Raw genomic sequence first — 24,000 nt, 5'->3', positions numbered from 1 at the left:
CAGCTGGCACCCTTGTTCTTCCGTTGCCCTAGTGAAAACCATGCTTTCTCTGGTGAGTAGGGGGGTGGGTGGAAGGGATGGTGCTAGGGTGAGTAGGGGGGTGGGTGAGAGGGATGGTGTTGGTTGAGACTGGGGGTAGGCTGGGCAGTGGGAGGTGGTCAGCTGGTGGAGGGGATAAAGGGAGGCGGGCGGGGCGTTTGAATTGCCTGACCACTGTTACCACAGGAGGTGTGTAAAAGGCACGCCAGGGTTACTCCCAATCCCAGCAGCTAACGAACACAAGAGACGCCTTCACACACACACGCACGCACACACACCCGACTGCAAACACGCGATAACACACACACACACAAGCAGCACAGGCTAGAGCCCCATGAGTATGGATGAGGGGAGAAAATTATGGGATGGAAAAAAGGGGGGAGGAGGAAGGATGTTTGATTTTGGAGAAAGACCAGAATGGAGAGAGGGGACTGGAGGACCCAGGGCTTGGAACCAGTGCTGCCATTGTGTCAGACAGAGGAAGAAAAAAAATAATAAACAAAACAAAAAATGTTGGAATGGATCATTTCTGGTTCTTGAGCTGGTTGGAGAGCCAGTCCAGGCCCTCGTAGAGGCCGTCCCCGCTGGTGGCGCAGGTGGCCTGGATGTACCAGTTGCGCTGACGCAGGGAGTGCAGGCCCAGCTTGTCTGTGATCTCTGCAGCGTTCATAGCGTTGGGGAGGTCCTGGCCAAGACAAGGGACAACATTGTCAAATGAGCAGCAGTAGTCTGTGAACTACAGCATTTTATTTATATATCATTTTTAGTGATACTCCAGATAAAAAGAAAGAAATTCTTATACGTGTGTGAGGTAGATGAGCAAACCTACTCTCCTAGAAGGTTTTAAAAGGACCAGAGTTCACCAGGACGCTGACAATTCTAATTAAAGGGGTGGTGTGCTATTTTGGACAGTTAGCCCTATTCGTGGTCTGTCTACCATGAACATGAAACATAGAGACTATCATTTCACTGATTATTCCAGTATTGATCTAGCTGCAGTTTCTATTCAGGCTCTCACTGGGTTACAATGGGACTCAATGGGTCACGCGTAAATGTGTTGGAGAAATTACGATAAATGTGCTTTTCTGAGACGGGAAACACAGGGTGTAATCTTACCAGTCTTGGCATGCTTATTTATCACAATCTGAATATGTGTGTGTGTTTGGCATGACTTGCACATGTCCTCCGTGGGAGCAATGAAAACTAGCTCCAGGGGAATGCTTAAGCTCAAGCTCAATATTGGAACGATCAGTGAAATGATGGTCTATGTTTCAGGCTCATGGTAGACAGACCACAAATAGGGCTAAATGTCCAAAATAGCACACTACCCCTTTAAGGACGGGCCTTAGATCACCTCTTTCTTTAAGGACAGCCTTTTAAGATGACCCGTTTGTTTGACAGCCCTTAAGCTCACCTGTTTGTTCGCAAAAACGAGCAGCACGGCATCTCTGAGCTCGTCCTCGGCCAGCATTCGTGCCAGCTCCTCCCTCGCCTCGTTCACTCGCTCCCTGTCGTTGCTGTCCACCACAAAGATAAGCCCTGCGGAGGATGTATACGTACACGGTCAAACGGCTGCTGAGCACCAAACAGACCCTTAGCCCTGTATCCATACCCCCCCACCCCTCCAGCCTGTAGATCTGAGAGGACTGGGTGTGCATGAGCGGCGTTTAGAGAACAGAACGTTTATTCACCATGTATAACAAGTACAGGTACATTGGAATTCGTGTCATCGCTTGTCCTTACAGTGCTAATCACTTCCTCATTCCAGTCCTAGGTACGCAGCTAGACATTTAAAGGTTCCCAAACTGGCAATCTACTATCCGTAGTCTAGCAGTATCATCCTCATCTACTTCTCCCATCCGACTGACTGTTCTGAGCTGTGGCTGGTTGTTGTAACCCTAGAGCCACCTCTCCAGGCTGGAATGTGCTTTTCACGGTTCAGCGTCTCACCCTGAGTGTTCTGGAAGTAGTGGCGCCACAGCGGCCTGATCTTGTCCTGGCCGCCCACGTCCCACACCGTGAAGCTGATGTTCTTGTATTCTACCGTTTCAACATTAAAACCTGAGAGAGAGAGGGAGACCGTTAGCAAGATATGAAAAGTCTATGCAGCTGCTCTGTCGTGACTAATACTGTTGATGCACTCAAGATCGTATTTGCGCCCGGTCAGCAAAAATACATTGGATGAATGAGTCATGCACAAAAATTGTCTTTAGACATCAACTTAAGCACTTTCACTTGGCAGGGGCCATGAATTGGCAATGTATACCGCCTAGTCAAAGATATAGGCTGATTTGCAATGATAAAGGCATTTTTATAAGCAAGAGTCTTGAAAGGTAGTTTAGGTGCGAGAGTGTCTTACCAATAGTGGGAATGGTAGTGACTATCTCTCCTAGTTTGAGTTTGTACAGGATGGTCGTTTTGCCAGCAGCGTCAAGTCCCACCATAAGAATTCTCATTTCCTTCTTGCCAAACAGGCCCTTGAAGAGGCTTCCAAACATATTCCCCATGGTGACTAATCTGTGAAGAGACAAGGGACAAAGGGATATATGTGAAGAGACAAGGGACAAAGGGATATATGCTCAAATGAGGGCATCACAAAATAAAACAGCTAGGCCCTAATGCAACCATGGGCTCGACAAGCTAGCTTTACATATGAACACTTAAATATTAACACTTGGAAAAAGGCAACATGACAAACAAGGAATAGTGCACAGTGGCACTACGGGTAGCTGGCAGGATCACTAAACCATCCTTGCAGCTACGTTAGCTGGCCCTAGCCAACAAGAGCATCCATCTTTATCCTTAGCACTATCTACCTCAGTTGTGTAAACAAAAGTAACACTTGTTCCACACCCACCTTTCAGAAGTTCAGTCAGTAATGTGACTAAAGTGAGCCCATCTAGCCAGACAGAAACAAGATCCAGAACAAGTTAACGAGCTGGGATGTCTCGCAAAAGCAGTTCAGACAACAAGTAGCTCACGTTAGATAGGGACAGGTTTTAGGGCCTTGTTTTCAGTCCCAATAATATAATATCTGGCTATCTCCCTGTACGTGACGTTCACTAGCAACTAAGTGAACCAAGCAGCCCCGTCTGTAACCGGTTAGCCGGTTAGCCTGCAGACTGAGCCCAGCTACAACACATTGTCTAGGCTAAGCAGCTAGCTGGCTACACACAAAAAGGGAAATCCAAGCGAAAAGCTAACAAGCTGATGTGGATTGAACGGCCCAGCCAGGCCTCCTAGCAAGAGGGGGGCTGCCTTCCTTCCCCACCCAAGCCTCCCTTAGCTACATGGAGCTAGCAAGCTAACCACAGCTGTCTAGTCTGGCTAGCTAGAACCAAACACAACACAATAGGACAGCCTAGGAACCTGCACACTATAGCTAACCAGTTCAATTATTTAACTAGCTAAATGAGCTAATTAACTAGCTAACAGTGGCTAACCTAGCCAGCCATGCTAGCTTAGCTTAGCTAGGGCGGATGCTGCTGCTCAGCCAGGCTAAGCTAAGCTACTAGCTATGTCAACATCTAACCTTACAGGGATGAGGAGTTAACAGCTGGCTAACTAGTGGATGACCTCTGATATTTCATAGGTTTGTTTATTTCATTAGCTGGTTTATATTTGTTACGTATTTAAACTAAAACGGTGCCGTTTTTCTAAGGAAACGAGCTAGCTAGGTTAGCTTAGCTTAGCATAGGTTAGCTTAGCTGAAGCTAACGCCGCGTCAGATGTAGCACAGGAAATATGACGTCATTTTAACAGTTTAAAACGGGTGAACGAACCGTTTTCGATCAAACTAGTGCTAAGGTTAGACACCAGAGGTTTACTGTGTTAAACCAAACCGACATTTCAACATATATTCACCTTAGAAAGACGGCTTCTAGACCTTTCTCTTCTCTTCCACTGTCACTCCAAAATGGCGTTTTGCGCAACTCGACTGGCACCGGCGTTTGGGAACCTCCCACTATGAGATCTCGACCAATCACATCATCCGGAATATTCATGAGCCCGCCTGTTTCGACGCATCGTCCAATCACGGGGCTGATTGGATTTGTGGACAACATTGAGGAAGTGAGAATACAAGTTTATTCGGGTTCCAGCCAGTGACTTTTGAGTCATAATCTGCAGCAGTAATGAATAATGTCCGTACATGTTAGTAAACTAGTTCGGGTCATTTATGTATTTATATTTGCCGTAAGGTCGGTAGGGGAAATGGTGTATTGTGCTCTAGACACCCTAGTCTACTACCTTGTTTCATAGAAGAACAGTGATGTCATGGCTGCACCTGCACCCATGAAACGGTTCAATATGCTCTACATAGATTTGGGGTCAGACCATAATCCCTAAGGGTCAAACTGCAAAACTTGTAATGTAGATCATAAAATGTGTGTATGTGGTCTGAGAAAAGGCTAACATGAGTAGATAAGCCAATCATATCATATCCTTGAAAGTATAGCGATATCACTCAGACAGACCATGACCACATTAAAAGTCACCCCATGAACCTTTAATAATAGATTTTCACCATGATAGGCAAAATGTCTTCCAAACATAATTTCATCACTGAATAATCATAATAATAGTTGTAGATATCTTGACAGAAAAAAACAAGTGAGGTATGTACATACATAGTCAACAATATCTAATGAATCGGTAGAGAATATGAATCAGCTGACCAGACCATTAGTGCACATGAAAAAAACAAGTAAAAAAAAAAAAAATTCATTGATAACCGAATAATTTTAGTCATTCATTCATTCCCGAATCTCCAGCTTGCCCTCCCTGATCCTCCAGCTCCAGTGTTGGCTTGTGTCCGGGGCAGGAACACAGCGAAGCCACAGACCCGACTCCTGGACTTCCTGTTGGAAGGACACCATCTTCCTGTCCAGGGTCTCCATGCTGAAGGCCTTAGTCGAGATCTTAATGTGACACAGACAAATCAATAGTGAAGAGATAGCCAATCAGTAGGAGAGATAGGGTGTGTGCAGGGGCATGTGAGACAACTTAAAACAAACTTAGGCTGCATTCCGAATCGCATACTTCTACTTCTTACTACCAGTACCTACTACAGCTGCCCTTAGAAAGTACGTACTTTGCAAGCAGTAGGCATCCAATTGGGACATACTACTTTGTCATAACATTGCGCCTTGAAATTTGCCCACATCCGTCGCTGTCCATAACGCGACATTCGTCTACAGCTGTCACGACTCGCACATGTGACGCACATTTCCGCTGCGCAAAGGATAGTGGGTCAGAATAGCCAGAAAAACCTGCTGGCTTGCATACTGCAAAATACAACCGGATGTAGTAGGACATCCTGGTATTTTTGCCATACTGCATGTGGCATACTATGTATTGGGACATACTACATCCTGTTTTGGCATACTATATTGTAGGGTATTATGCGATTCGGAACGCAGCCTTAATTTATTCTATAGGGTTTGGGAAAATGTAGTCCCAGACCGGCCATCTTGTGTACACACAGGTGTATCTATTTGTCTGATTGAATAGGATTCTATGCAGTAGAGCCAATCAAACAAATAGATACACCTGTGTAGAAACAAGATGGTCGTGTCTGGGACTACATTTTCCCAAACCCTATTATATACACTTGAGACTTAGGAAGGGCATTTTCATATGAAAATCAATAAAAACTTGAAAGCACTTGATCATGACAGAATGCTTGTACACATAAACTCACAACCTCATCAGTCTTTTACCTGTTCGCTGATCCCTATGGCGACGTGTCCTACTTTGACCAGCCGGCGCTCCCGTATCCTTAGGCACTCTCCGTTCATCTTCTCAATCCAGATGTCAACACCTACAGAGTAGACAAGCACACAGCTGAGAGCTCCTAAATAAACGACCAGTTAAATCCACCTGGTAATAAATATCCTTAGGCACTCTCCGTTCATGTGCTCAATCCAGATGTCAGCATCTAGAGTAGACAAGCTCACAGCTGCGAACTCCTCAATAAACAACCAGTTTAATCCATCTGGTAATAAAACGACCAGTCGTCACTTAACGTAGACCTATGCACAGATTGGGTGGGGGTTTGATTTGGGTTATAGACTGGACATGATTCCTGCCTGCTTCAAACATTCAGATGGACCATCTCTCGCCCAACTGGTTGTCCCCCCACTTGGCAACGCAGGGTTCACTGGGCACTTGTTTATCTGATAAAATTCAATCGAACGCACTGATTTCACACCCGTCCTCTTACCTTCAAAGAAGTAAGATGGCGACTGATTGGTTGACAGTAGCCACTCCATATGTCCATCTGTCTGGCTGTTGTAGGAGGAGAACACCCCCGAGCTGAGATCATCTGACCAACAGTCAGAGTCCTGAAGAGAAACATTTCTATTTTACTAATATACATTTTATATTATTTATATTCATCTTGTTGGTTAATTTCTGTGTGTGTGTGTGTGTGTGTGTGTGTGTGTGTGTGTGTGTGTGTGTGTGTGGGTGTGTGTGTGTGGGTGGGTCTGTGTGTGTGTGTGTGTGTGTTTGTGTGTGTGTGTGTGTGTCTGTGTGCACGCGCGCCAGGCTGTGTGTTTGTCCGTGTGTGTATGTGTGTGTGTGTGTGGGTGTGTGTGTGTGTGTGGGGGTGTGTGTGTGTGTGTGTGTGTGTGGGTGGGTCTGTGTGCACGCGCGCCAGGCTGTGTGTTTGTCCGTGTGTGTGTGTGTACCTTGTCTGTGGCCTGTATGTGGGACTCATCAGAGTTGCTCAGACAGGAGGGTGGGTGGTCACGAGGTTCGGGGGAGGGGGTGTGGACCGAGCTGCCCACGGTCGTCACACCTAAGAGCAGCAACACAACAGGGGTCAAGGGTCACGGCCTTCCTCGTTATGCAAGCAGCGCAGCGTGCAGAGCGGGGACGCTCACTGGGAGCTCACCATCTCGTAGGTATTCCAGTTCTGGCTCTGATCCCCACGAATGACACGCCGTCGGCAGGCCTTTCCGCAGAACAGGGAAGTGGACTTGGAGGGCGCGGAAAAACTCTGTGGACGAGGAAGAATCCAACTCGGACTCCTCCTCTTCTTCCCAGTCCCCCTCGTAGTCCCAGTCCTGTCTCTCCGAGGCTCTCCCTTCTCGGGAATATTCCTCCTCTCCCAGATAAATGTCCACCTCGGAATCTGTCTCCCACTTCCAGTCAGTGTCTCCGAGGTTGTCCGAGGGATCCTTATGTGGTTCCCAACCCCCGGCTGCCATGGAGTCTGTATCCGACTCGGAGTCCCGTAGTTCCCATACCGATTCCCCCTCCTCCCAGTCACTGCTGTCTTCATCTGCAGCCTTTGCTCTCCACGGGCTCACCCACTGCATTGTGGGTGCAGTTTGGGCGGCTGCTGCTTGAACTGGTGCAGTGGGGATCGTGGAGGATTTCCTGAAGGGTACGTCCCCATTCCGGGTCTTGCTGTTCACCGGTTTCTCACCTTTGATAGAACTGCAACTGAGGCCTCCCACTATACAGAGGGAGAGAGAGAGAGAGAGAGAGAGAGAGCTCAGCATTGTTAATAAGTCTATACTTGCTCTGCCTCTCACAAAAATATCTCTTGATCCGTGACAATACGATTTTAAACACAGACACTCTGTTAAAGGAAAATGCTCGTTTTTGACAACCTGGACCTTATTTACGACATATTATAAGAAGTTTGACTCACCCAGATCACTTTTGTGTTGTTCGGAGGCCTGTAGAAGAAATTTAAAATCCAGCGCGAGCCAGTATATCCATGTAATGGCGGCGCACGGGGCATAGGGAATGCAGTTTCTCAAAATCCATTTTCGGCCGCTAAACGGTTGTTTTCATCAATCACATTGCATGAATCGACAGTTGATATTCCTCTACGCGAGCCATTCTTTCGGTTTTCAAATACGTGGTCTGTAGCCTCTGTAATATGATCTTTACAAGCCTCTCCCCCACTTGCTCCAGCACGCATGCGCACAGGCCAGCGCGCAGCCTGCTATTCTCCGGCTCACATTCTCTGCGCTACGATCGTAGTTGGTGCCGAGAATATTGTCGTCGTCATTCGTCAGCAACAATCCGATCGTAGCGCAGAGAATGTGAGGGAGCATAGCCAGTGTAAAGATCATATTACAGAGGCTACAGACCACGTATTTGAAAACCGAAAGAATGGCTCGCGTAGAGGAATATCAACTGTCGATTCATGCAATGTGATTGATGAAAACAACCGTTTAGCGGCCGAAAATGGATTTTGAGAAACTGCATTCCCTATGCCCCGTGCGCCGCCATTACATGGATATACTGGCTCGCGCTGGATTTTAAATTTCTTCTACAGGCCTCCGAACAACACAAAAGTGATCTGGGTGAGTCAAACTTCTTATAATATGTCGTAAATAAGGTCCAGGTTGTCAAAAACGAGCATTTTCCTTTAATGTGTTTGTGCACATTAAAGGACAATGCTCGTTTTTGACAACCTGGACCTTATTTACGACATATTATAAGACGTTTGACTCACCGAGATCACTTTGGTGTAGTTCGGAGGCCTGTAGAAGAAATTTAAAATCCAGCGCGAACCAGTATATCCATGTAATGGCGGTGGTCGGGGCACTTAGAATGCAGTTTCTAAAAATCTATTTTCTGCCGCGAAACGGTTGTTTTCATCAATCTGTCTTCATGAATCGCTAGTTGTGCTTACATAGAGCATAGGCCTGTGGTGGTTTTTCACTTGCCTCTGTAATATGATCTTTAGAAACGTCTTTCGAAACGAAATAGCTTCCTCACTTGCTCCAGCACGCATACGCACAGCGTGCTGGAGCAACGATTGCGCGCTGTGCGAGGAAGCTATTTCGTTTCGAAAGACGTTTCTAAAGATCATATTACATGATTACTGGATTTTAAATTTCTTCTACATGCCTCCGAACTACACCAATGTGATCTCGGTGAGTCAAACGTCTTATAATATGTCGTAAATAAGGTCCAGGTTGTCAAAAACGAGCATTGTCCTTTAAAAGTGACAGTATGTAACTTTTTATCTCCCACGCCTTGAGCCTGCTTGGAACAGTTTGTGTGCCCCAAGGCTGTATCAGAACGCTCTGGGTGGGTCACTGAATCTGGACGCACCCTGAACTTTAGAAATTGCTGTAGCAGAGCAAAACAGCTGGCTACAAATTCTACATATAGGTTTAGGTACTAGTAGTAAGTAGGAAGTGTAATTTTAAGCTCTTTAAAATACATTTAGACTACCTGCTCTCAGGGCCTGGGTGGTCTTCTTCTTGAGCTCGGTGGCAGAAGCACGTTTGCTGGGGTCCTTCTGTAGTCCAGCTCTGAAGACCTCGGCAGTGAAATGGTTACAGCTGGGAGGCACCTCCCACAGTGGCGCAGGCTCATTGACAATCTGACCAGCGGGGGGAAATATATATTGTATTCATTCATTCATTCATTCATTCATTCATTCATCCATCGACTTGCACATACTCTTATATGTTTGTAGGCAGCAAATAAGTCTATAATGTAATCCTTATGTTATTTGAAATAGTCACAAATGAACATTTCAGAGTGCTCTTTGCATTTCCTTGAGTCTGAGAAGCAACACTGCGATTGCATTTACCGCACTGCAAACATGCATCTTGGAGTGAGAGCATTCCGCAAAACAAAGTTGTATCGGATGAATGTGAATTCTCTCTGACCTTGAGACAGAGTGGGTGAGCGTAGTAGCGTATCCAGGGGTGGCACCCATTGAGCATGTGCAGTAGCGTGCAGCAGCTGCTCCACACGTCCGCCTTGGGACAGCGCAGGTGACCGCCTGCCACCTCCGGGGCCATGTGGGTCTCTGTGCCGGGGAACCCTGACCCTGCAACGCAAACAGACTGCTGGTGAGCCGTGGGTCTGTACGGTGGCCTGTAAGGTCCAGCCTGGGTCTGTACGGTGGCCTGTACGGTCCAGCCTGGGTCTGTACGGTGGACTGTACGGTCCAGCCTGGGTCTGTACGGTGGCCTGTAAGGTCCAGCCTGGGTCTGTACGGTGGCCTGTACGGTGGTCTGCACGGTGGCCTGTACGGTCCAGCCTGGGCCTGTACGGTGGCCTGTAAGGTCCAGCCTGGGTCTGTACGGTGGCCTGTACGGTCCAGCCTGGGCCTGTACGGTGGCCTGTACGGTCCAGCCTGGGCCTGTACGGTGGCCTGTATGGTCCAGCCTGGGCCTGTACGGTGGCCTGTAAGGTCCAGCCTGGGTCTGGCAGGCGTTCTCACAACATTAAACTCATTTTGAAAGGAGGGTCTAATGAGCAGAGGTGAGTCTGAGCTTGAAATGTGGAATTGCACCTGTTTTGTGCTCAGAGGCCATATTGTAAACAAGGCTTTTCTGAATCTTTCAGGATTCGTCAGATACAGTCGCGTGTTACAGCTTTACATGTTACTCTGCAGCTTTCAGGACTTATATAAATCAAATAAGTAATCAGTACTACTAATCAAAATTAGTATTAGTAGTAATATGGGAGTCAGCTGTAGTAAATATAATTGCATTGTAATGTTTCAGTGAAACAGTTTAGTTAATCCGTATTGCTGTTACTTTGTTGTAAAGACATGATGGTGATGATGATGATGATGATGATGATGATGGATTGTAGTACTGTCTTTCCGAGTGCTTTACATTGCAATTGGTGGCCCATGCATCTGCCCCTGATTCATCCGTCCATGTCTCACCTCTGAAGGCCTTGTGTCTCTGGTCCAGCGTCTCCGAGAGACCGAAGTCACACAGGAACGTGTCCATCCCATCCTCAGACAGCAGCACGTTGTCAACTAGCAACGCAGGGAGATGAGACACAGTCATAATATCTGACAAGCTGTAGTGTTTTATGTCCCACATATTTTTAAACTTACAAATAAATTAAATCGATCAATTCAATCGACATGGGGCAATTGTATGGGGTTAATGGCAGTCTGACGGTCGTTCCTCCATACAACTGCCCCATGTTGACTGAATGATTGTAAACCGCTAAGGAGGAATCTGATCTACTGACAAGGAAGAATGTGATGTAACATCAGAGGGCGTACAGTACAACTGATCATTTTCCTCTTCTGACATTCCCATTTTTTCAGCATACACATCACCCTACTCTGCATACTGTATTTAGTGCCACAGGTCACTCCCTATCTCCCTATCTCGAAATGCGCTTTACAAATAAAGCTTTGATTGATTGATTGATTGATCTCAGATCAGATCCACTGTGATTTGAGGGCGACAGCCTTAAATATGAAAAGGAGTGAGCGAGAGCATGTGACCTGCTGGAACATGGGACAGAGACCAATTCCAAACAGATCTCTGGCCCCTAATACTGATGCCACTCCAGGTAAATCAATGTATGAATGGGATCTGGACACAGAGATAGAAACAGAACATGGAGTCATTTACATCTCTAAATTAGGGGCCATCTGTCGCTTCAGATTTGGACATCGCTGTCTGGAAGAGTCAAAGTTAAGAAGCGAGGTCAGTCGCCTACCTTTGACGTCCAGGTGCAGCACGCGTCTGTGGTGCAGGTGCTCTAGCGCCCCCAGCAGCTGATGGAGGTAGTGCAGGGCCAGGTCCTCCGGCAGACAGCCCCTCTCTCTCAGCAGCTGGGCCAGACAACCTGGGCAGATCAGATCAGATGACAGGGTTACGTGCTCTGTGGTGATGGCGCTAACGACATCCTTTTGATATGATCTGTGTGTGTAACATGACGCCCTCACGTTAGATAGCGTCAGGGAGAATGTGTTTGCGGTGTGCATCTGCTGTGCAAAGCAAAATAGGCTCGTTGAAAGCTCATTCTTTTTTTCTTCTAATTAATTAATTAATCGACTGATTAATTAATGTATGAATGAACACTTCATCGGTTCATAATGTTCACGTTTTCTAATGTAAACCTGCAGTCTGATAAGGTCTAACTGAAAATGTAGTTTGTGGAGACAAAAAAAAATGTGGGGAAAAAAAAAAAGAGTCAACTAAGATGTCCGAGGGTTTGAGAGACTCCTCACCTGAGAGACTCCTCACCTGAGAGACTCCTCACCTGAGAGACTCCTCACCTGAGAGACTCCTCACCTGGCTTTAGATCCATGAAGAGAGTGACGTTAAGCCCCTCCCTCACGGCACCGAAGAGTTCCACGACGCGAGGAGAGTTGAGCGCACTCCACGTGCTGACCTCCTCACTGCTGAAGTGACTCAGCGGGATCTGGAATGAAGGACGCTCACTTAAAGGACAGGTTTGGAATGTAGCATTATAAGCCATGTTATAGGGTAATTTACCATCATATAAAACAGCCGATATCAAAGTTTCGGTGCACTCTCGAGATATAACCCGTCACCGCTAACACACTCTGGGTGCATATAGACTCAATAGGTGCATATAGACTCAATAGGTGCATAGACAAAATCCCTCAAAAACGCCATTAACTCGTTTTCAAAGACAGGAAACTCACTGAGTGGTCAGTGGTGTGCGTTGATGTTCCGGTAAAAAAAAATCAGCACAAAGTATGCTTCCGATCGGATTTTATTGATCGTACTATATCCATTGATCTGTATTGACAACAAAGCCAGTGATGTTTAGATTCATCCGTGTTTTGATCAACAAACACTTCTACATAATACTATCAATGAGATACCAGCTGCAAAGCAATCCTAGGCTTCTCCACCTGTTGTTGTTGTTGTTGTGAAGACCTGTGACCCGGAAGCGGCTCTTCTTCTATGGTACGCTCCAAACTCAGTCAAAGTTCAAGTGGAAGTATGTACTGCGAATGAAAAATGTGTATGCTAAATGATAAATAAAAGCTTATCGGAAGCATATTTTGGGCCAATTTTTTGTCAGAACATCAATGGACAGCAGTGACCACTTGGTGAAATTCCTCTCTTTGAAAACAAGAGTTTCTGGTGTTTTTGAGGGATTTTGTCTGATGCACCTAAGGATCCATGGTTGGCAGCGACGGGCTATATCTCGAGAGGGCACTGTTTGACGAAAATGTTATATTGGCCGTTGTATATGATGGTAAATAACCTTATAACATGGCTGATAATGCTAAATTCCGAATCTGTCCTTTCAAGGGGATGCTCAGGATTCAATCCGCTCTCTGGTTTTTTGAAACATCATAACCTCCAAAACTAAACAATGACAGGGGTCAGGTTTGTGGGTTACCACCTAGGCCGTTATTGTAAATAAGAGTTGCTCTTAATTAACTTGCCTAGCAAAATAAATGTTGATGATGAGAACATCATGGACAACACCTTTAATGAAATTATATCCATCATCCATCATCATCATGCTCTGTCTGTCCGTATTGTGATTTTCTCGAGAACCGGGCACTGTATGAACTGGAACTTCGGTAGGGGTATTGCTCAGGACCCAAGGCAATGTACCGCAAGTGGCGAGAAGGCCGCAAGCAGCAATACAGGAGGCCAAGCAATCTGCCCATTCCAGACGGACACGTTCTGAACGGGCACTGCACTAGTTTTAACAAACACAGAATGACTGACTCCAAGAGTAAATACAATTCTGCTATACTTAATAACTAACAGAGCAGTTATACAAAACAAATTGAATTGATCTGGACAAAACTGTTTGACCTTATTGATCTGGTCTTACCTTTTTGGCTGCACACACGAATCCAGTGGATTTATCCTGCACACAGAACACATCGCCATACGAGCCGTTCTGGATGTGGTGTAGAATCTGGTACTCCTTTCCTTCCCTGTATTCAGACTTACAGAGCCTGAGTTCCTTAAAGTACACAAACACCCTTAATGAAAAGTGTAACAAAACATACAACCGATGAGAGACTAACGAGATAACACTCTGATATCTGATAACGCCATGTTCATAATCACAAAAGACTTATATATCGTATCATCGTATAATATTGATTGAGGGTTTGAAAATGGCCGACAGTCATCTTACCTTAAGGAATACGAGGCCCTCATTGATATGGCCGTTCTCATTGGTGGCGTCTCCCACCAGCTCTTTGAAGAACGGAGAGATGAACCGCCGGTGGCTCTGGGTAACTCGGCCCCGTTCCCCCTCCGGCGTTGCTTCCGAGTAAGGCGACCCCCCGCCCCCAACGCCGCAGGAGGAGTCGGACACACTGTCCACGCCGGAGGCGGAGCCTGACTCCCGCTCCACACTGCAGTCGGAGGCGGACACGCCCATCAGACTGCACGTGGAGTCAGAGACGTCCCCTCGAACCAGGAAGTTGTCCGACACGCACAGTACGCAGGAGAGGCAGTCAGACACGTCGTTGATGCTGCACACCGAGTAGGACACGCCCCCAATACTGCAGGACGAGTCTGACCCGCTGTCGTGGGTGCAGACGGACTCGGACACGCCCGCGTCCTCCGGGCTGCACGAGGAGTCGGAGCGCCCCCCGGGTTGGGAGGAGTGAGGCGCCCCTGTTAGTCCGCGCCGATCATGTGACACCCCGTTCGCTCCACGGACGTAGTCGGACGCGCCCGCCAAGCCCCCGCGTGCGCCGGATGCCGCCCTCGCCCTGCGGCCCCCGCCGCGGCCGGCGTGAGGAGGGAGGGCGACGCGGGAGCTCTCGGTCACCTGTTTGTCCACGGACCTCGACCAGTCGATCTCCTGCACCCACAAACCCTGGATGACCGGAGGCTCCTCCCCTAACTCCCTCCTCCGGCTCCGAGGTTTTCGGCGATGTTTCCTCCGCAGGCGGCGCCGTAGGAGCCTGTGTGTCGCCGCGCGCTCCTCCTCCTCCTCCTCCTCCTCCTCCTCGGTGTCGCTCGTCAGCAGCGTCCGACTCGCCAGGGACCTGCCGAAAATGATGGGGGGGGACACTGACATCGATTTTCACGACGATTGGAAAAACAGCCCTTAAAATGATGAACAGAAATGCATGGTTTGAAACACGGGGACAGCTTGTCGTACGAGGTGGTAGCTGTACCTTCTGAGCAGGTAAGACCGGGGGAAAGTGCACTCCGTGCTGGTAGGACTGAACTCCTGGGAGTCTTCACCTGAGACACACAGTTTAACTCAGCATCAGAGGTGGAACAGGCCACCGCAACAGGCCGGAGCGGAATGGAACCTTAGAAAGTTGTCCCTTCCCGTCTGCCGTAGCTTTATCCCAACACTGGGATCGTCCTGAGTGTGTTGTGGCAGGAAGTGGACGAGAGAGCTACTGTTAATATACTCTAAAGGGGGATGGTAAATGGACTGTACGTACTGTATATAGCGCTCTTATCCACAATGGCCTCTCATTCACCCATTCACACACACATTCACACACACATTCTGTGCTAGCCTGCTCGTTGGGAGCAGTTTGGGGTTCAGTGTCTTGCTCATGGACACTTCGACATGCAGACAGGAGAGGCCGGGATTCGAACCGCCGACCCTACGGTCATTTGACGACCCGCTCTACCTCCCGATCCACAGCCGCCCCAGGAAGGAAATAACTCTGTGAAGTAGTGAACTCCAAACATGTCGTGTTGAAATACAGCCCTGCTGTCCTGAAGCTTCCCTGGCAGGAAACAACGATGACACTTCACTGACAATAAGTAGCCGTGCAGTCGTGTACTCCTAGACATATATATTTATACAGACGGGATGTATGTACGTATATTTTTTATTCTATTCTATACTGTACACATGCTGTACAAATGGATGTATATAGTCCTGTTCTTCATCTTTTTATGCCTACTAGGCTACTCTGTATCTAGTGTTTTTTTTCCACAGCTGAATCACCAAATGTCCCCCTAGGAGGATCAGTAAAGCATCTATAGATGTGTGAATTAGCAATGGTGCCCACTCCTGGTGACCTCGCCCCCCCGGTGCTCGTCTTACCCTCGGCCTGGGCGATGATGGAGACGTAGGGGGTCTCGTCGTCGTCCTCCTGGCCCACGGTGCCCAGGTGCTTGGCAGTGCCTTGCTCCATGGCCAGGCTGAGCTGAGGGCTGACCTGGATCAGCGGTACGTCCTTCTCCTCCTCCCCCTCGATGGCGTTCTCCTCACCGACGAGAGATATTCCTGACCCTCCCTTCGCTGCGATGAATGGGCCGCTGGAGTTGAACATCTTGGGGATAGCCATTCCTCTAGCGCTCGGCTTGTCAGCCTGGAGGAACAAGAAGTGTGCTTGAGTAGAAAGATATGACCAACATCTTTTACAAGGAGGCCCTAGAACCAATAAATACGGGAAGTTCAATAACTTATCTGTGATAGGCTGAGGGATTGTGGCTGATGTTTTGAGGAGAAAAATAATAAAAAAGCTGATGTCTTGGAACTGGCATCCTAATAAAAGTACAAAGACTACCACCCTGTTGATCCCAGATAAACCCCACACCACCCCCCAAGAGGTTGAAACAGACGTAATTCAACATTCCTCCAGAAAGTGAGGAAATGCTGACGTTAGTTATGCATTTGGTAGGCATTTTAATGCAAATGGCATTCGCCCCCCGGTTGGGTGTGAATGAACAGACACGCTAGTAATCCAAGCGAGGTGTGTATAAATAGAACCGCTCAGTACTAGCCGGCCACATGCCTTCCACTGGGCCACTCAGCTGTCAGGGTCTCTCTTCCTCCGCACACGCCATATTGACAGTGAACCCCGGGCATGAAAACAATCCTATATTCACCGGCCCTTTGAGACCAGTCACACCGCAGGTCTCCGAGTTCTCCTCAACCTTGTGGCTGTACCCACGACTGAATGACACGCACCCATTTCAAATTGTTAGTGTAGCACTGGAGTCCATTTCAGTGTTTCAGATGCTGAACTCCCATCATCAACTATTGTATACAGTACACATAGTATCTGGTGAGCAGCATAACCTCTGAAGTTACCTCTGTCATCTGTGCTTACGGATACAGAGATAAACAGTAGAGACAGGAGGAAAGGAACATCATACAATGCAACATGTAATAGACATGTGAAAAGATGAGGTGGTACCAGCTGTTTTGAATCCCAGGAGGACCTCTCAACCCTCATGTACAAATGGAACCTCCCATTCTGCGGCCTCTTAATCTTCTTGATAGTTCTTTGTGTACCTGTTTTGTCCACTTCCTCTTGGACATGTCTATAGACAGTATTTCTCTTGCTGCTTACTGTTAGCCAGCAATCCCAACCAACAGCAGCCCAGGCCCACTGTCTGCTCTCCACAACTTAAACAGACCATTAGATCTCACTACTAAAACCTTACAAGACTCATTGGTATAATATTAATATAACAGAGAGGTTGTATACATACCACAAAAGAAAAACACAGTTGTTCCTTTCCTGTGTGAAGTTCTCTCACTAGTAGTGAGGACAGATAGAAGACTTAAGCCAGTTGTACAGTCCTTATATCTCCTCCTGTCTGTTCAGTGTGTGGGTGTGTGTGTGTTTGTGTGTGTGTGTTTCTGTCTGTTCAGTGTGTGTGTGTTTGTGTGTGTTTCTGTCTCCAAGTAAAATCCACCGGCTTTCTGCCGGCAAGCCCCTCTTGATTGGCTGACCATATGTATGAGTTATGACACAGCTTGCCCCCCCTTAGGTTCCCCCCGCACACCCCCCCCCCCCCCCCCTCCGCATGTAAAAAACCCTCCTCTGCACAGATCCACCCCTTTGAAGCAGATCCCCAGGCATGCTGTATCCAGAGACACAATCCCTGACCCCCTGTGTACATCTGAAGGGTTTTGAGGAGTATAAGCAGCAGTATGCTGACCAGTCCACCCAGCTCACTACTGGTCAAAGTGGAACCACCCTGGCTCGTACCAGCTCAAACCTTTCAGATCAACACAGAGAGAGCAAGGAGTCGTTCATGGACACGGCCATAGAAAGAGCTATGCTGCCATGGAAACAGGGTTAGAAGTCATATTCATTTTCACAAAAGCACACATGTACACAGACACACGCACACACGCACGCACACACACACACACACACACACACACTATACAGATATGCGCCTTTATCGAGCAGCTCAGAGTCAGGAATTCTAGAATCAGGTCCTTAGTCCGTATATAATTTTTTATTCTAATCTAGTTCTGATACCCGTGGGAGTAAACAGTAATTGGCCATTTAGTCCATTGTAGGCAGCTGGGGGCGGGGTTCTATTCAGAGCAGTAATTCTATTGGCTGGCAGCTCGGCTCATTATTTTATGCAATTAGCCAAAACATAGATTAATTAAAAGTCCGGCCCTGTCACGGTCTGTCTGGGACCCCCGTGGAGACCCGTGCCAAATATGAATTCTGTCAGGCCGATGGTGTCCGAGGAAAGTCTGGATAGAGCGACAGACAGACAGGCCGAGAGAAGCTTATTATTATGTACAGCAGATCTGGGATCAGAACTCCTACTCTCAGACATCTGTTAATTACCAGTCTTGGACTTAAAGCTCTTTCAACCTTAAGGCTGCATCAAAGGAGAAGGATTATAATTAATTAGTCTGGGAAAGGGACCCAGAATAAGAAGAACTCTGAGGCAGATTAAATGTCTGATCTGGAATTTGATTTCCATAAAGTATCAAGATGGAGATTACATCCACATTAAGGAGTCTGGGGCTCGAGCCTTTCAGATGAAGCTATGCAGTAGCGCCCAATAAATGAAAATAATCTTAAATTCAACGCTCAATTTAATCTTTATTTTTAATTTTTTACCCCTTTTGTGAAAACAGATGATGAACCATTGAACCAACTTCTGTCATGCCATTCATATAAGTCTGGTCCTTGGCACTGGTTCAACAATGCGTCCTGTCCCGTCCGCCCAGCAACACACATTTGTTGTCCCAACTTCTGATGAGCAGAACCCCCACATCCTCATGGGAATGATGGGAATGAGCAGTTCGCATGCCGGAGGTGGGAGGGAAAGCGGGCGGGGTTAGGAAAACGAGTCTTCCCGTCAAACTCCTCTTTCCCTGGCAACACCTGAATGGAAACACGAGGAAGAACCCCGGTCAGAGGGTTTTGTCAGAGACCCGAGGTCTGTCTAGTAGTAGAGTCTATACATAGAACTGGACGCACACCCAGAGACACGACCATTGGTCTCTCCAAGAGTTATGGTCACCGTGACGTCCGGTGATGTTGAAACATCAGTGTTGTGAGAATTGTTATTGTTGTGTAAATGCCCAAAATGCCACCAAATATCATTTTAACAAGCATTTGTATTGATAGGGAGTAATGTACCTGATTTAAAACCCCTATTGTTGTTGTAAGGGTCAATGAACTCTCCAACAAAGGAACCATAAACGGACGCACTCATTCACGCTGGCATGTCTCATTAAGCCTTAAAGACTTATCTTTCTCCCATTGTCCTCCAACAAAGCTGAATACAAACCAGTGTATCTTACTCTTAACAACCACTAGAGGGCACCAGAGCAGAGACCAGCAGGGTAGTCTGCGTGTCATGTTGGCCTGCCATCCGGATAGCAACACCCAGTAACTAGGACACAGCTCGGAGGCCACAGCTCGGGGGCCACAGCTGCGCTATGACGCGGCAGGGCACATCCATGGGCAGGGCAGGTCAGGGCTTCTGTTACCCTCATGCCTCCACTTGCCTCACACCTCCTGTTTACATTGGTCGTCATAACAACTTCTGACGTGGGATGTGGAGACGGAAGGATAATCAAGAGAGGTGGTTCTTTCCCAGGGGCTCGAAATACCCAATGTCATGATATGATTCAGGCAAAAGCATGACTTATAGGCCTACTTTAAGTCACCAAAATAAATGATCACTATCTAAAACGAATTACGTTCTGGAGTTAGTTGAGAAATAATTTGAATTATACTGTAGCCCTATATTATAATTAAATGATCCTTTCATGAAAAATAATATATCTACAAAAAGGTGTGTACAACATATTAAATTTCAAAGTTTTGAACCATTTTATTTCACCTCAGTTGGCATATACTCATCAGTGATAAAATCAAACCCCCTTCAATGAGATTAAATCTTTTAAAATACCGCTAAAATCGCCATCATAATAAAAAATGTGCTTCATTTAAAGACATGACATTCATCAAAACTAAACAATTACAAATCCAAAACACAAACTAGCCAACCAAGACAAAACGTGGGGAAACCATGGATGAAATGATCAGTGAGGTACAGGACAGCTGACTGCTGCAATCACTGGTTCTTAAAAAACAAAACAAAACAAAAACAACCCACTATCAAACTCGTGTTCGGTTGAATAAAACTCAAATGATGATTTTGTACTGATCAATGAAAAAGTGTACGTTAATATCAACAATGTGGACAATCATGATGATAAAATGACTTGTAGCTTTTGTAGTATAGCTTAGAAAATGAATGCTGCTGATTGTAATGTGTTCAGAAGATATTGTAATGTGTTCAATAGAAAAGAGGATAGAAATACTAGCCAGTCAAATCAACCTTCCATTTCTCTGGCCTGGTTTTATCTACAGTACGCCCCGATGATCTGATGGCCTGGTTTTATCTACAGTACGCCCCGATGATCTGATGGCCTGGTTTTATCTACAGTACGCCCCGATGATCTGATGGCCTGGTTTTATCTACAGTACGCCCCGATGATCTGACGGGCTCGGGAGACGATATCCTCATTGTAATGCGAGAACACGGTGCAGAGAGGGAAACCCATCTTGATCCTAAAATGACGGACAGCAAAGTAAGAGGCCGCTGGGCAAAAATCAATTCAATTCAATTCACAGTAATGCTTTCAGCTATTCGATTGCCCTCCATTGCTTCTAGCAAGACCTGCCCACTGTGCACTACGAAGGTGTTCCACTGGATCAAGAAAAACATGTATATAAAAGTGTTGTTGTTGAAATAGTTAAGAATAGTTTTGGTTCTGCAATATCTCACAGATTCCATCAATTTTCTTTGTTACAGCCAGTTATGAGGATACATTACATTAATCTTCCTCACTTGCATAGAGAAGTGGAATGGCACTGGGCAGTAACTGTTTCAAACTTAAAGTATGTTGAAGAATGGATAAACCTAACACTTTTGAACAGAAGTTAGTAGCCTGTCGGCCAAATTCCAAACCAATGACCCCTTGCACGTGTAGTGTAGTGTGGGTTCAATACCAACAATATGAGCAGCAATGTGCCTTATGATGGACTGGGAGGTAAAATGTTGCACCATTAGCTCTAAACCTTTTCTAAAAGTGCTTAGTAGGGGATAGGGGTCATTTTAAGATTGATGGTGTGTGTCTTGAACAACTCTGATGGCTGACGGTTGGTTGGAGATTACTAAAGCTGTGTTTGGAATCGCTCCCTCGTTCCCTCACTCCCTATTCCCTATATAGGGTTCACTATGTAGTGAACTACCTAGGGAATGGTTTAAGGAGTATTCGGACACTACACCGAACGTCACAAAAATGCGTCGGTCATTCGTGTGATGCAGGCGGATGCGCCCGCGTGTAAACAAACAAGTCTAACAGGGAGCATTCACGCTGCAGGTTGAGATGTACTCACTCAGGTAGTATCGGATTTGCTTTTGTGTGTTCATTTTGAATGTTAAATCCCAAATAAAGTGTTGAAATTTAAATTCTAATCATGTGCATGTGTGGTTTTTCTACTTTGGTCCTGTCTGTTAATTGCAAGATGTAACGTTGGCTATAGCCGCGCTACCTAGCTAGCTATGAAGCGCACGATCAAGTAACATGTTTACAAACATTACATGTTTACGATTGAGCTCCGCAAGCTAGAGTTCCTTCAGTTTATACACGAAAGTTGCCGCCGCCATCCTCCGTTCACAGCCCTCTTCGCGAGACAACTCAACTGCATTGAATTGTGGTATACCGGAGAAAATGTAGGGTACATGCACTGTACCCTGGAAATCAAGGTGACTTGTGGGTAATAAATAGTGGACTATATAGGGAACGAAAATTCCGTGGAGAATTCGGACACTACAAACAAAATGGCTGACGCCCTATATAGTGCACTATATAGTGAATAGGGAGCGATTCCGAACACAGCTTAATTCACAACCTGAGCATTTACCTCTACACTAAACCCCAAACCTCGAAAGTCAGAAAAAATAACTTGAACACTAAAAGACCAGTTTTGTCCCTTGTCCGTCGTGGTTAAGGGGGGGATCAGTGCGCCCTGGTTGGCTCAGAGTCCGAAGGGGATAAAGTCTCTCTTTCTGTCCGTGAAGAAGCTGTCCCAGGTGAGCCGCTCGCGCCGCACGGAGCAGCCACCTGCCGCCAGGTCACACGTGTATCCCATGGGGCAACAGTGTTTCCTGTCTGCGCAGCACACGGCCTGGCAGAGAGGGAAAGAAGGGTAAGAGGATGGAAAGAATCTATTTGTCAATCCATGTATTTCCAACAAAAAGGTTTGGTTCTTTTTCATGATGGGGGCGGGTCCATCCTGTTTTACCCCTCATCCATACACTATCCACACAGGGGGTTGTTTGGTTTAGCGATAGTTGGGTCCATAGAGCTGCAGAATTATGAATACACAAGTACATCTACTGTAGGTCGTTCTGTATGGCACAGTCTTCCGTGTGTACATTATGAACAAACCCCCAAAAGTAAAAACTAATCTAATGACTTATTTTTCCTCGTTTCAAAGTAGATCCTCACCTGAGGCGAGGGGCAGCAGGCCCACTCTGAGGCAGAGGTCTTGCAGCAGGTGTCTTCCTCGGCGCAGCGGAACTCCCCCGTGCTGTCGCATGGTACGTCCTGGGCCCCGTCCGCCTCACTCTGCCGGGACTCTACCACTCTGCTCAGGGGGACGGTGTGGAGCAGCAGGCCGCCCGTCTTCTTCTCGCACGTGCCGATCTGCATGTTGCAGCTGTAGCCTTGCGGGCAGCAGTGCTCGTGGTCTGTGCAGCAGACGGCCTGGGAGGCCGGGGGGGAAGAGAGAAGAGTCAGGTTTGTCTAATACGTCTAATCTGGTAAGTCTAGAAAATTGATAGCAGCGTCATCTGAAAATCTAATATACATACCGCTGGTATGCTAATGCTATTAGCAGCTTCATGCTATGGCCTAGCGAAGCTGCTATGTACAAGCGTCTGTCATGGTCAGGGACCACAGAGTGGTCAAACGGTTCATAATAAGTACTGTGTGCACACGGTGAGTACCGAGGCCCGTGAAGAAGACAAAAATAGTATTCTATCCCATCAACGACAATCCCTTCGGTCAGTGAGATTTGTTCATACCGTATCTTGCTGCTTTTTACATGAACAGCAGCCACTTTTACATTAAGTGGCACAAAATGGCTGCCTCCTACATCCTGCCCACACAGACTACCAAGTGACTATGGAGAGAAACCCAGGGGAGCAATGAGCTGTGTGCATTTATGTACGTATATATGTATACAGACTGTATGTACAGTACATGTTTTGATTTAATTTATTTTTAAGACGGGGACAAGGTACAGTAGACATTTACCATATAGAATAGGGAGAGATGCACTGTACAAGGTTATAGCTAAACAGCTAATTTCCCCCCGCAGTCCCTGGGCAAATAAAATAAAAATGTATGTACATATTATATATGTTATACATGCTGTGTGCATATATGTGTGTACTCTTCTATGTATATTCTTAACTCTGTACATACTTAACCCTGATCTTCTGTGTCCCCCGTTCATCTCGTCTCATGTGACACCCACCTTGACCATGGGACTTAACTCTGATCTTCTGTGTCCCCCGTTCATCTCGTCTCATGGGACACCCACCTTGACCATGGGGCAGCAGCTCCAGTCTCCTGAGGTCAGCTGGCAGCAGGTGGCCCCTGAGGAGCAGCTGGTCTTGTCGTCACACTTGACGTCTGCCAGCGGGTCGGCCCGGGTCAGCGCCTTCTCCTTCCTGTACCAGGGGATGCTCAGGCGGCCTTTGGAGCAGGAGGCGCGCTGGGAGTCGCAGGTGTAGCCTCTGGGGCAGCAGTGGCTGCCGTCGCTGCAGCACACCGCCTGGGGGGCCGGGCGGAGGGTTCCGGAACAGAACGGGGTTCGTGTTTAAAGAGAGGGAGGATTTACAGAGAGGGAGCAGCGGTGAGCGGAGACACACGAGGAGACGTTCTCATAGCTTAGGAATGAACGCTTTGTGGAGATTCAGCCTAGTGAGG

The 24,000-nt window shown here is 47.0% G+C and overlaps 3 protein-coding genes across 8 annotated transcripts in view; 1 reads left to right on the top strand and 2 right to left on the bottom strand.

Annotated features, from left to right (window-relative positions):
• LOC311323906 (uncharacterized protein) overlaps nt 1-24,000 on the top strand; it is a 571,429-nt gene that overhangs the window by 332,946 nt on the left and 214,483 nt on the right. The window lies entirely within an intron of this gene.
• Nucleotides 102-3,976, bottom strand: arf2b (ARF GTPase 2b). 2 transcript variants are annotated; one of them, XM_084456261.1, is made up of 5 exons: nt 3,904-3,976; nt 2,399-2,556; nt 1,990-2,100; nt 1,454-1,578; nt 102-724 (listed from the first exon to the last, which is right to left on the bottom strand). In XM_084456261.1, exons 2-5 carry the CDS (start codon nt 2,544-2,546, stop codon nt 563-565), a joined length of 546 nt encoding a protein of 181 aa, XP_084312387.1. In that variant the 5' UTR covers nt 2,547-2,556; nt 3,904-3,976; the 3' UTR covers nt 102-562. The 2 variants fall into 2 exon arrangements, with proteins under 2 accessions (XP_084312387.1, XP_084312388.1); XM_084456262.1 differs by lacking the exon at nt 3,904-3,976 and adding an exon at nt 2,897-2,915.
• grnb (granulin b) overlaps nt 19,810-24,000 on the bottom strand; it is a 16,993-nt gene continuing 12,802 nt past the window's right edge. For all 5 annotated transcript variants that reach the window (XM_084456224.1, XM_084456228.1, XM_084456226.1 and 2 more), the window contains 3 exons: nt 23,612-23,845; nt 22,513-22,770; nt 19,810-22,189 (listed from right to left, as the gene is read on the bottom strand). In XM_084456224.1, coding sequence (XP_084312350.1) covers nt 22,040-22,189; nt 22,513-22,770; nt 23,612-23,845 — 642 coding nt within the window. In that variant the 3' untranslated portion in view covers nt 19,810-22,039. The remainder of the gene's footprint in view (nt 22,190-22,512; nt 22,771-23,611; nt 23,846-24,000) is intronic.

The sequence above is a fragment of the Borostomias antarcticus genome (genome assembly GCF_949987555.1).
Source record: "Borostomias antarcticus genome assembly, chromosome: 22".
NCBI lineage: Eukaryota > Metazoa > Chordata > Actinopteri > Stomiiformes > Stomiidae > Borostomias > Borostomias antarcticus.
The sequence above is the reverse complement of the archived record's forward strand: the minus strand, read 5'-3'. Positions and strand labels throughout refer to the sequence as shown.

What these genes read in the sequence shown, in the direction of transcription:
- arf2b (XM_084456261.1), bottom strand. Translation starts at nt 2,546, where the DNA reads ATGGGGAATATGTTTGGAAGCCTCTTCAAGGGCCTGTTTGGCAAGAAG. An exon ending in CACTACCATTCCCACTATTG is followed by an intron (nt 2,101 to 2,398) that starts GTAAGACACTCT and finishes TCTCTCTCTCAG; the next exon opens with GTTTTAATGTTGAAACGGTA. An exon ending in CTACTTCCAGAACACTCAGG is followed by an intron (nt 1,579 to 1,989) that starts GTGAGACGCTGA and finishes CATCCTCCGCAG; the next exon opens with GGCTTATCTTTGTGGTGGAC.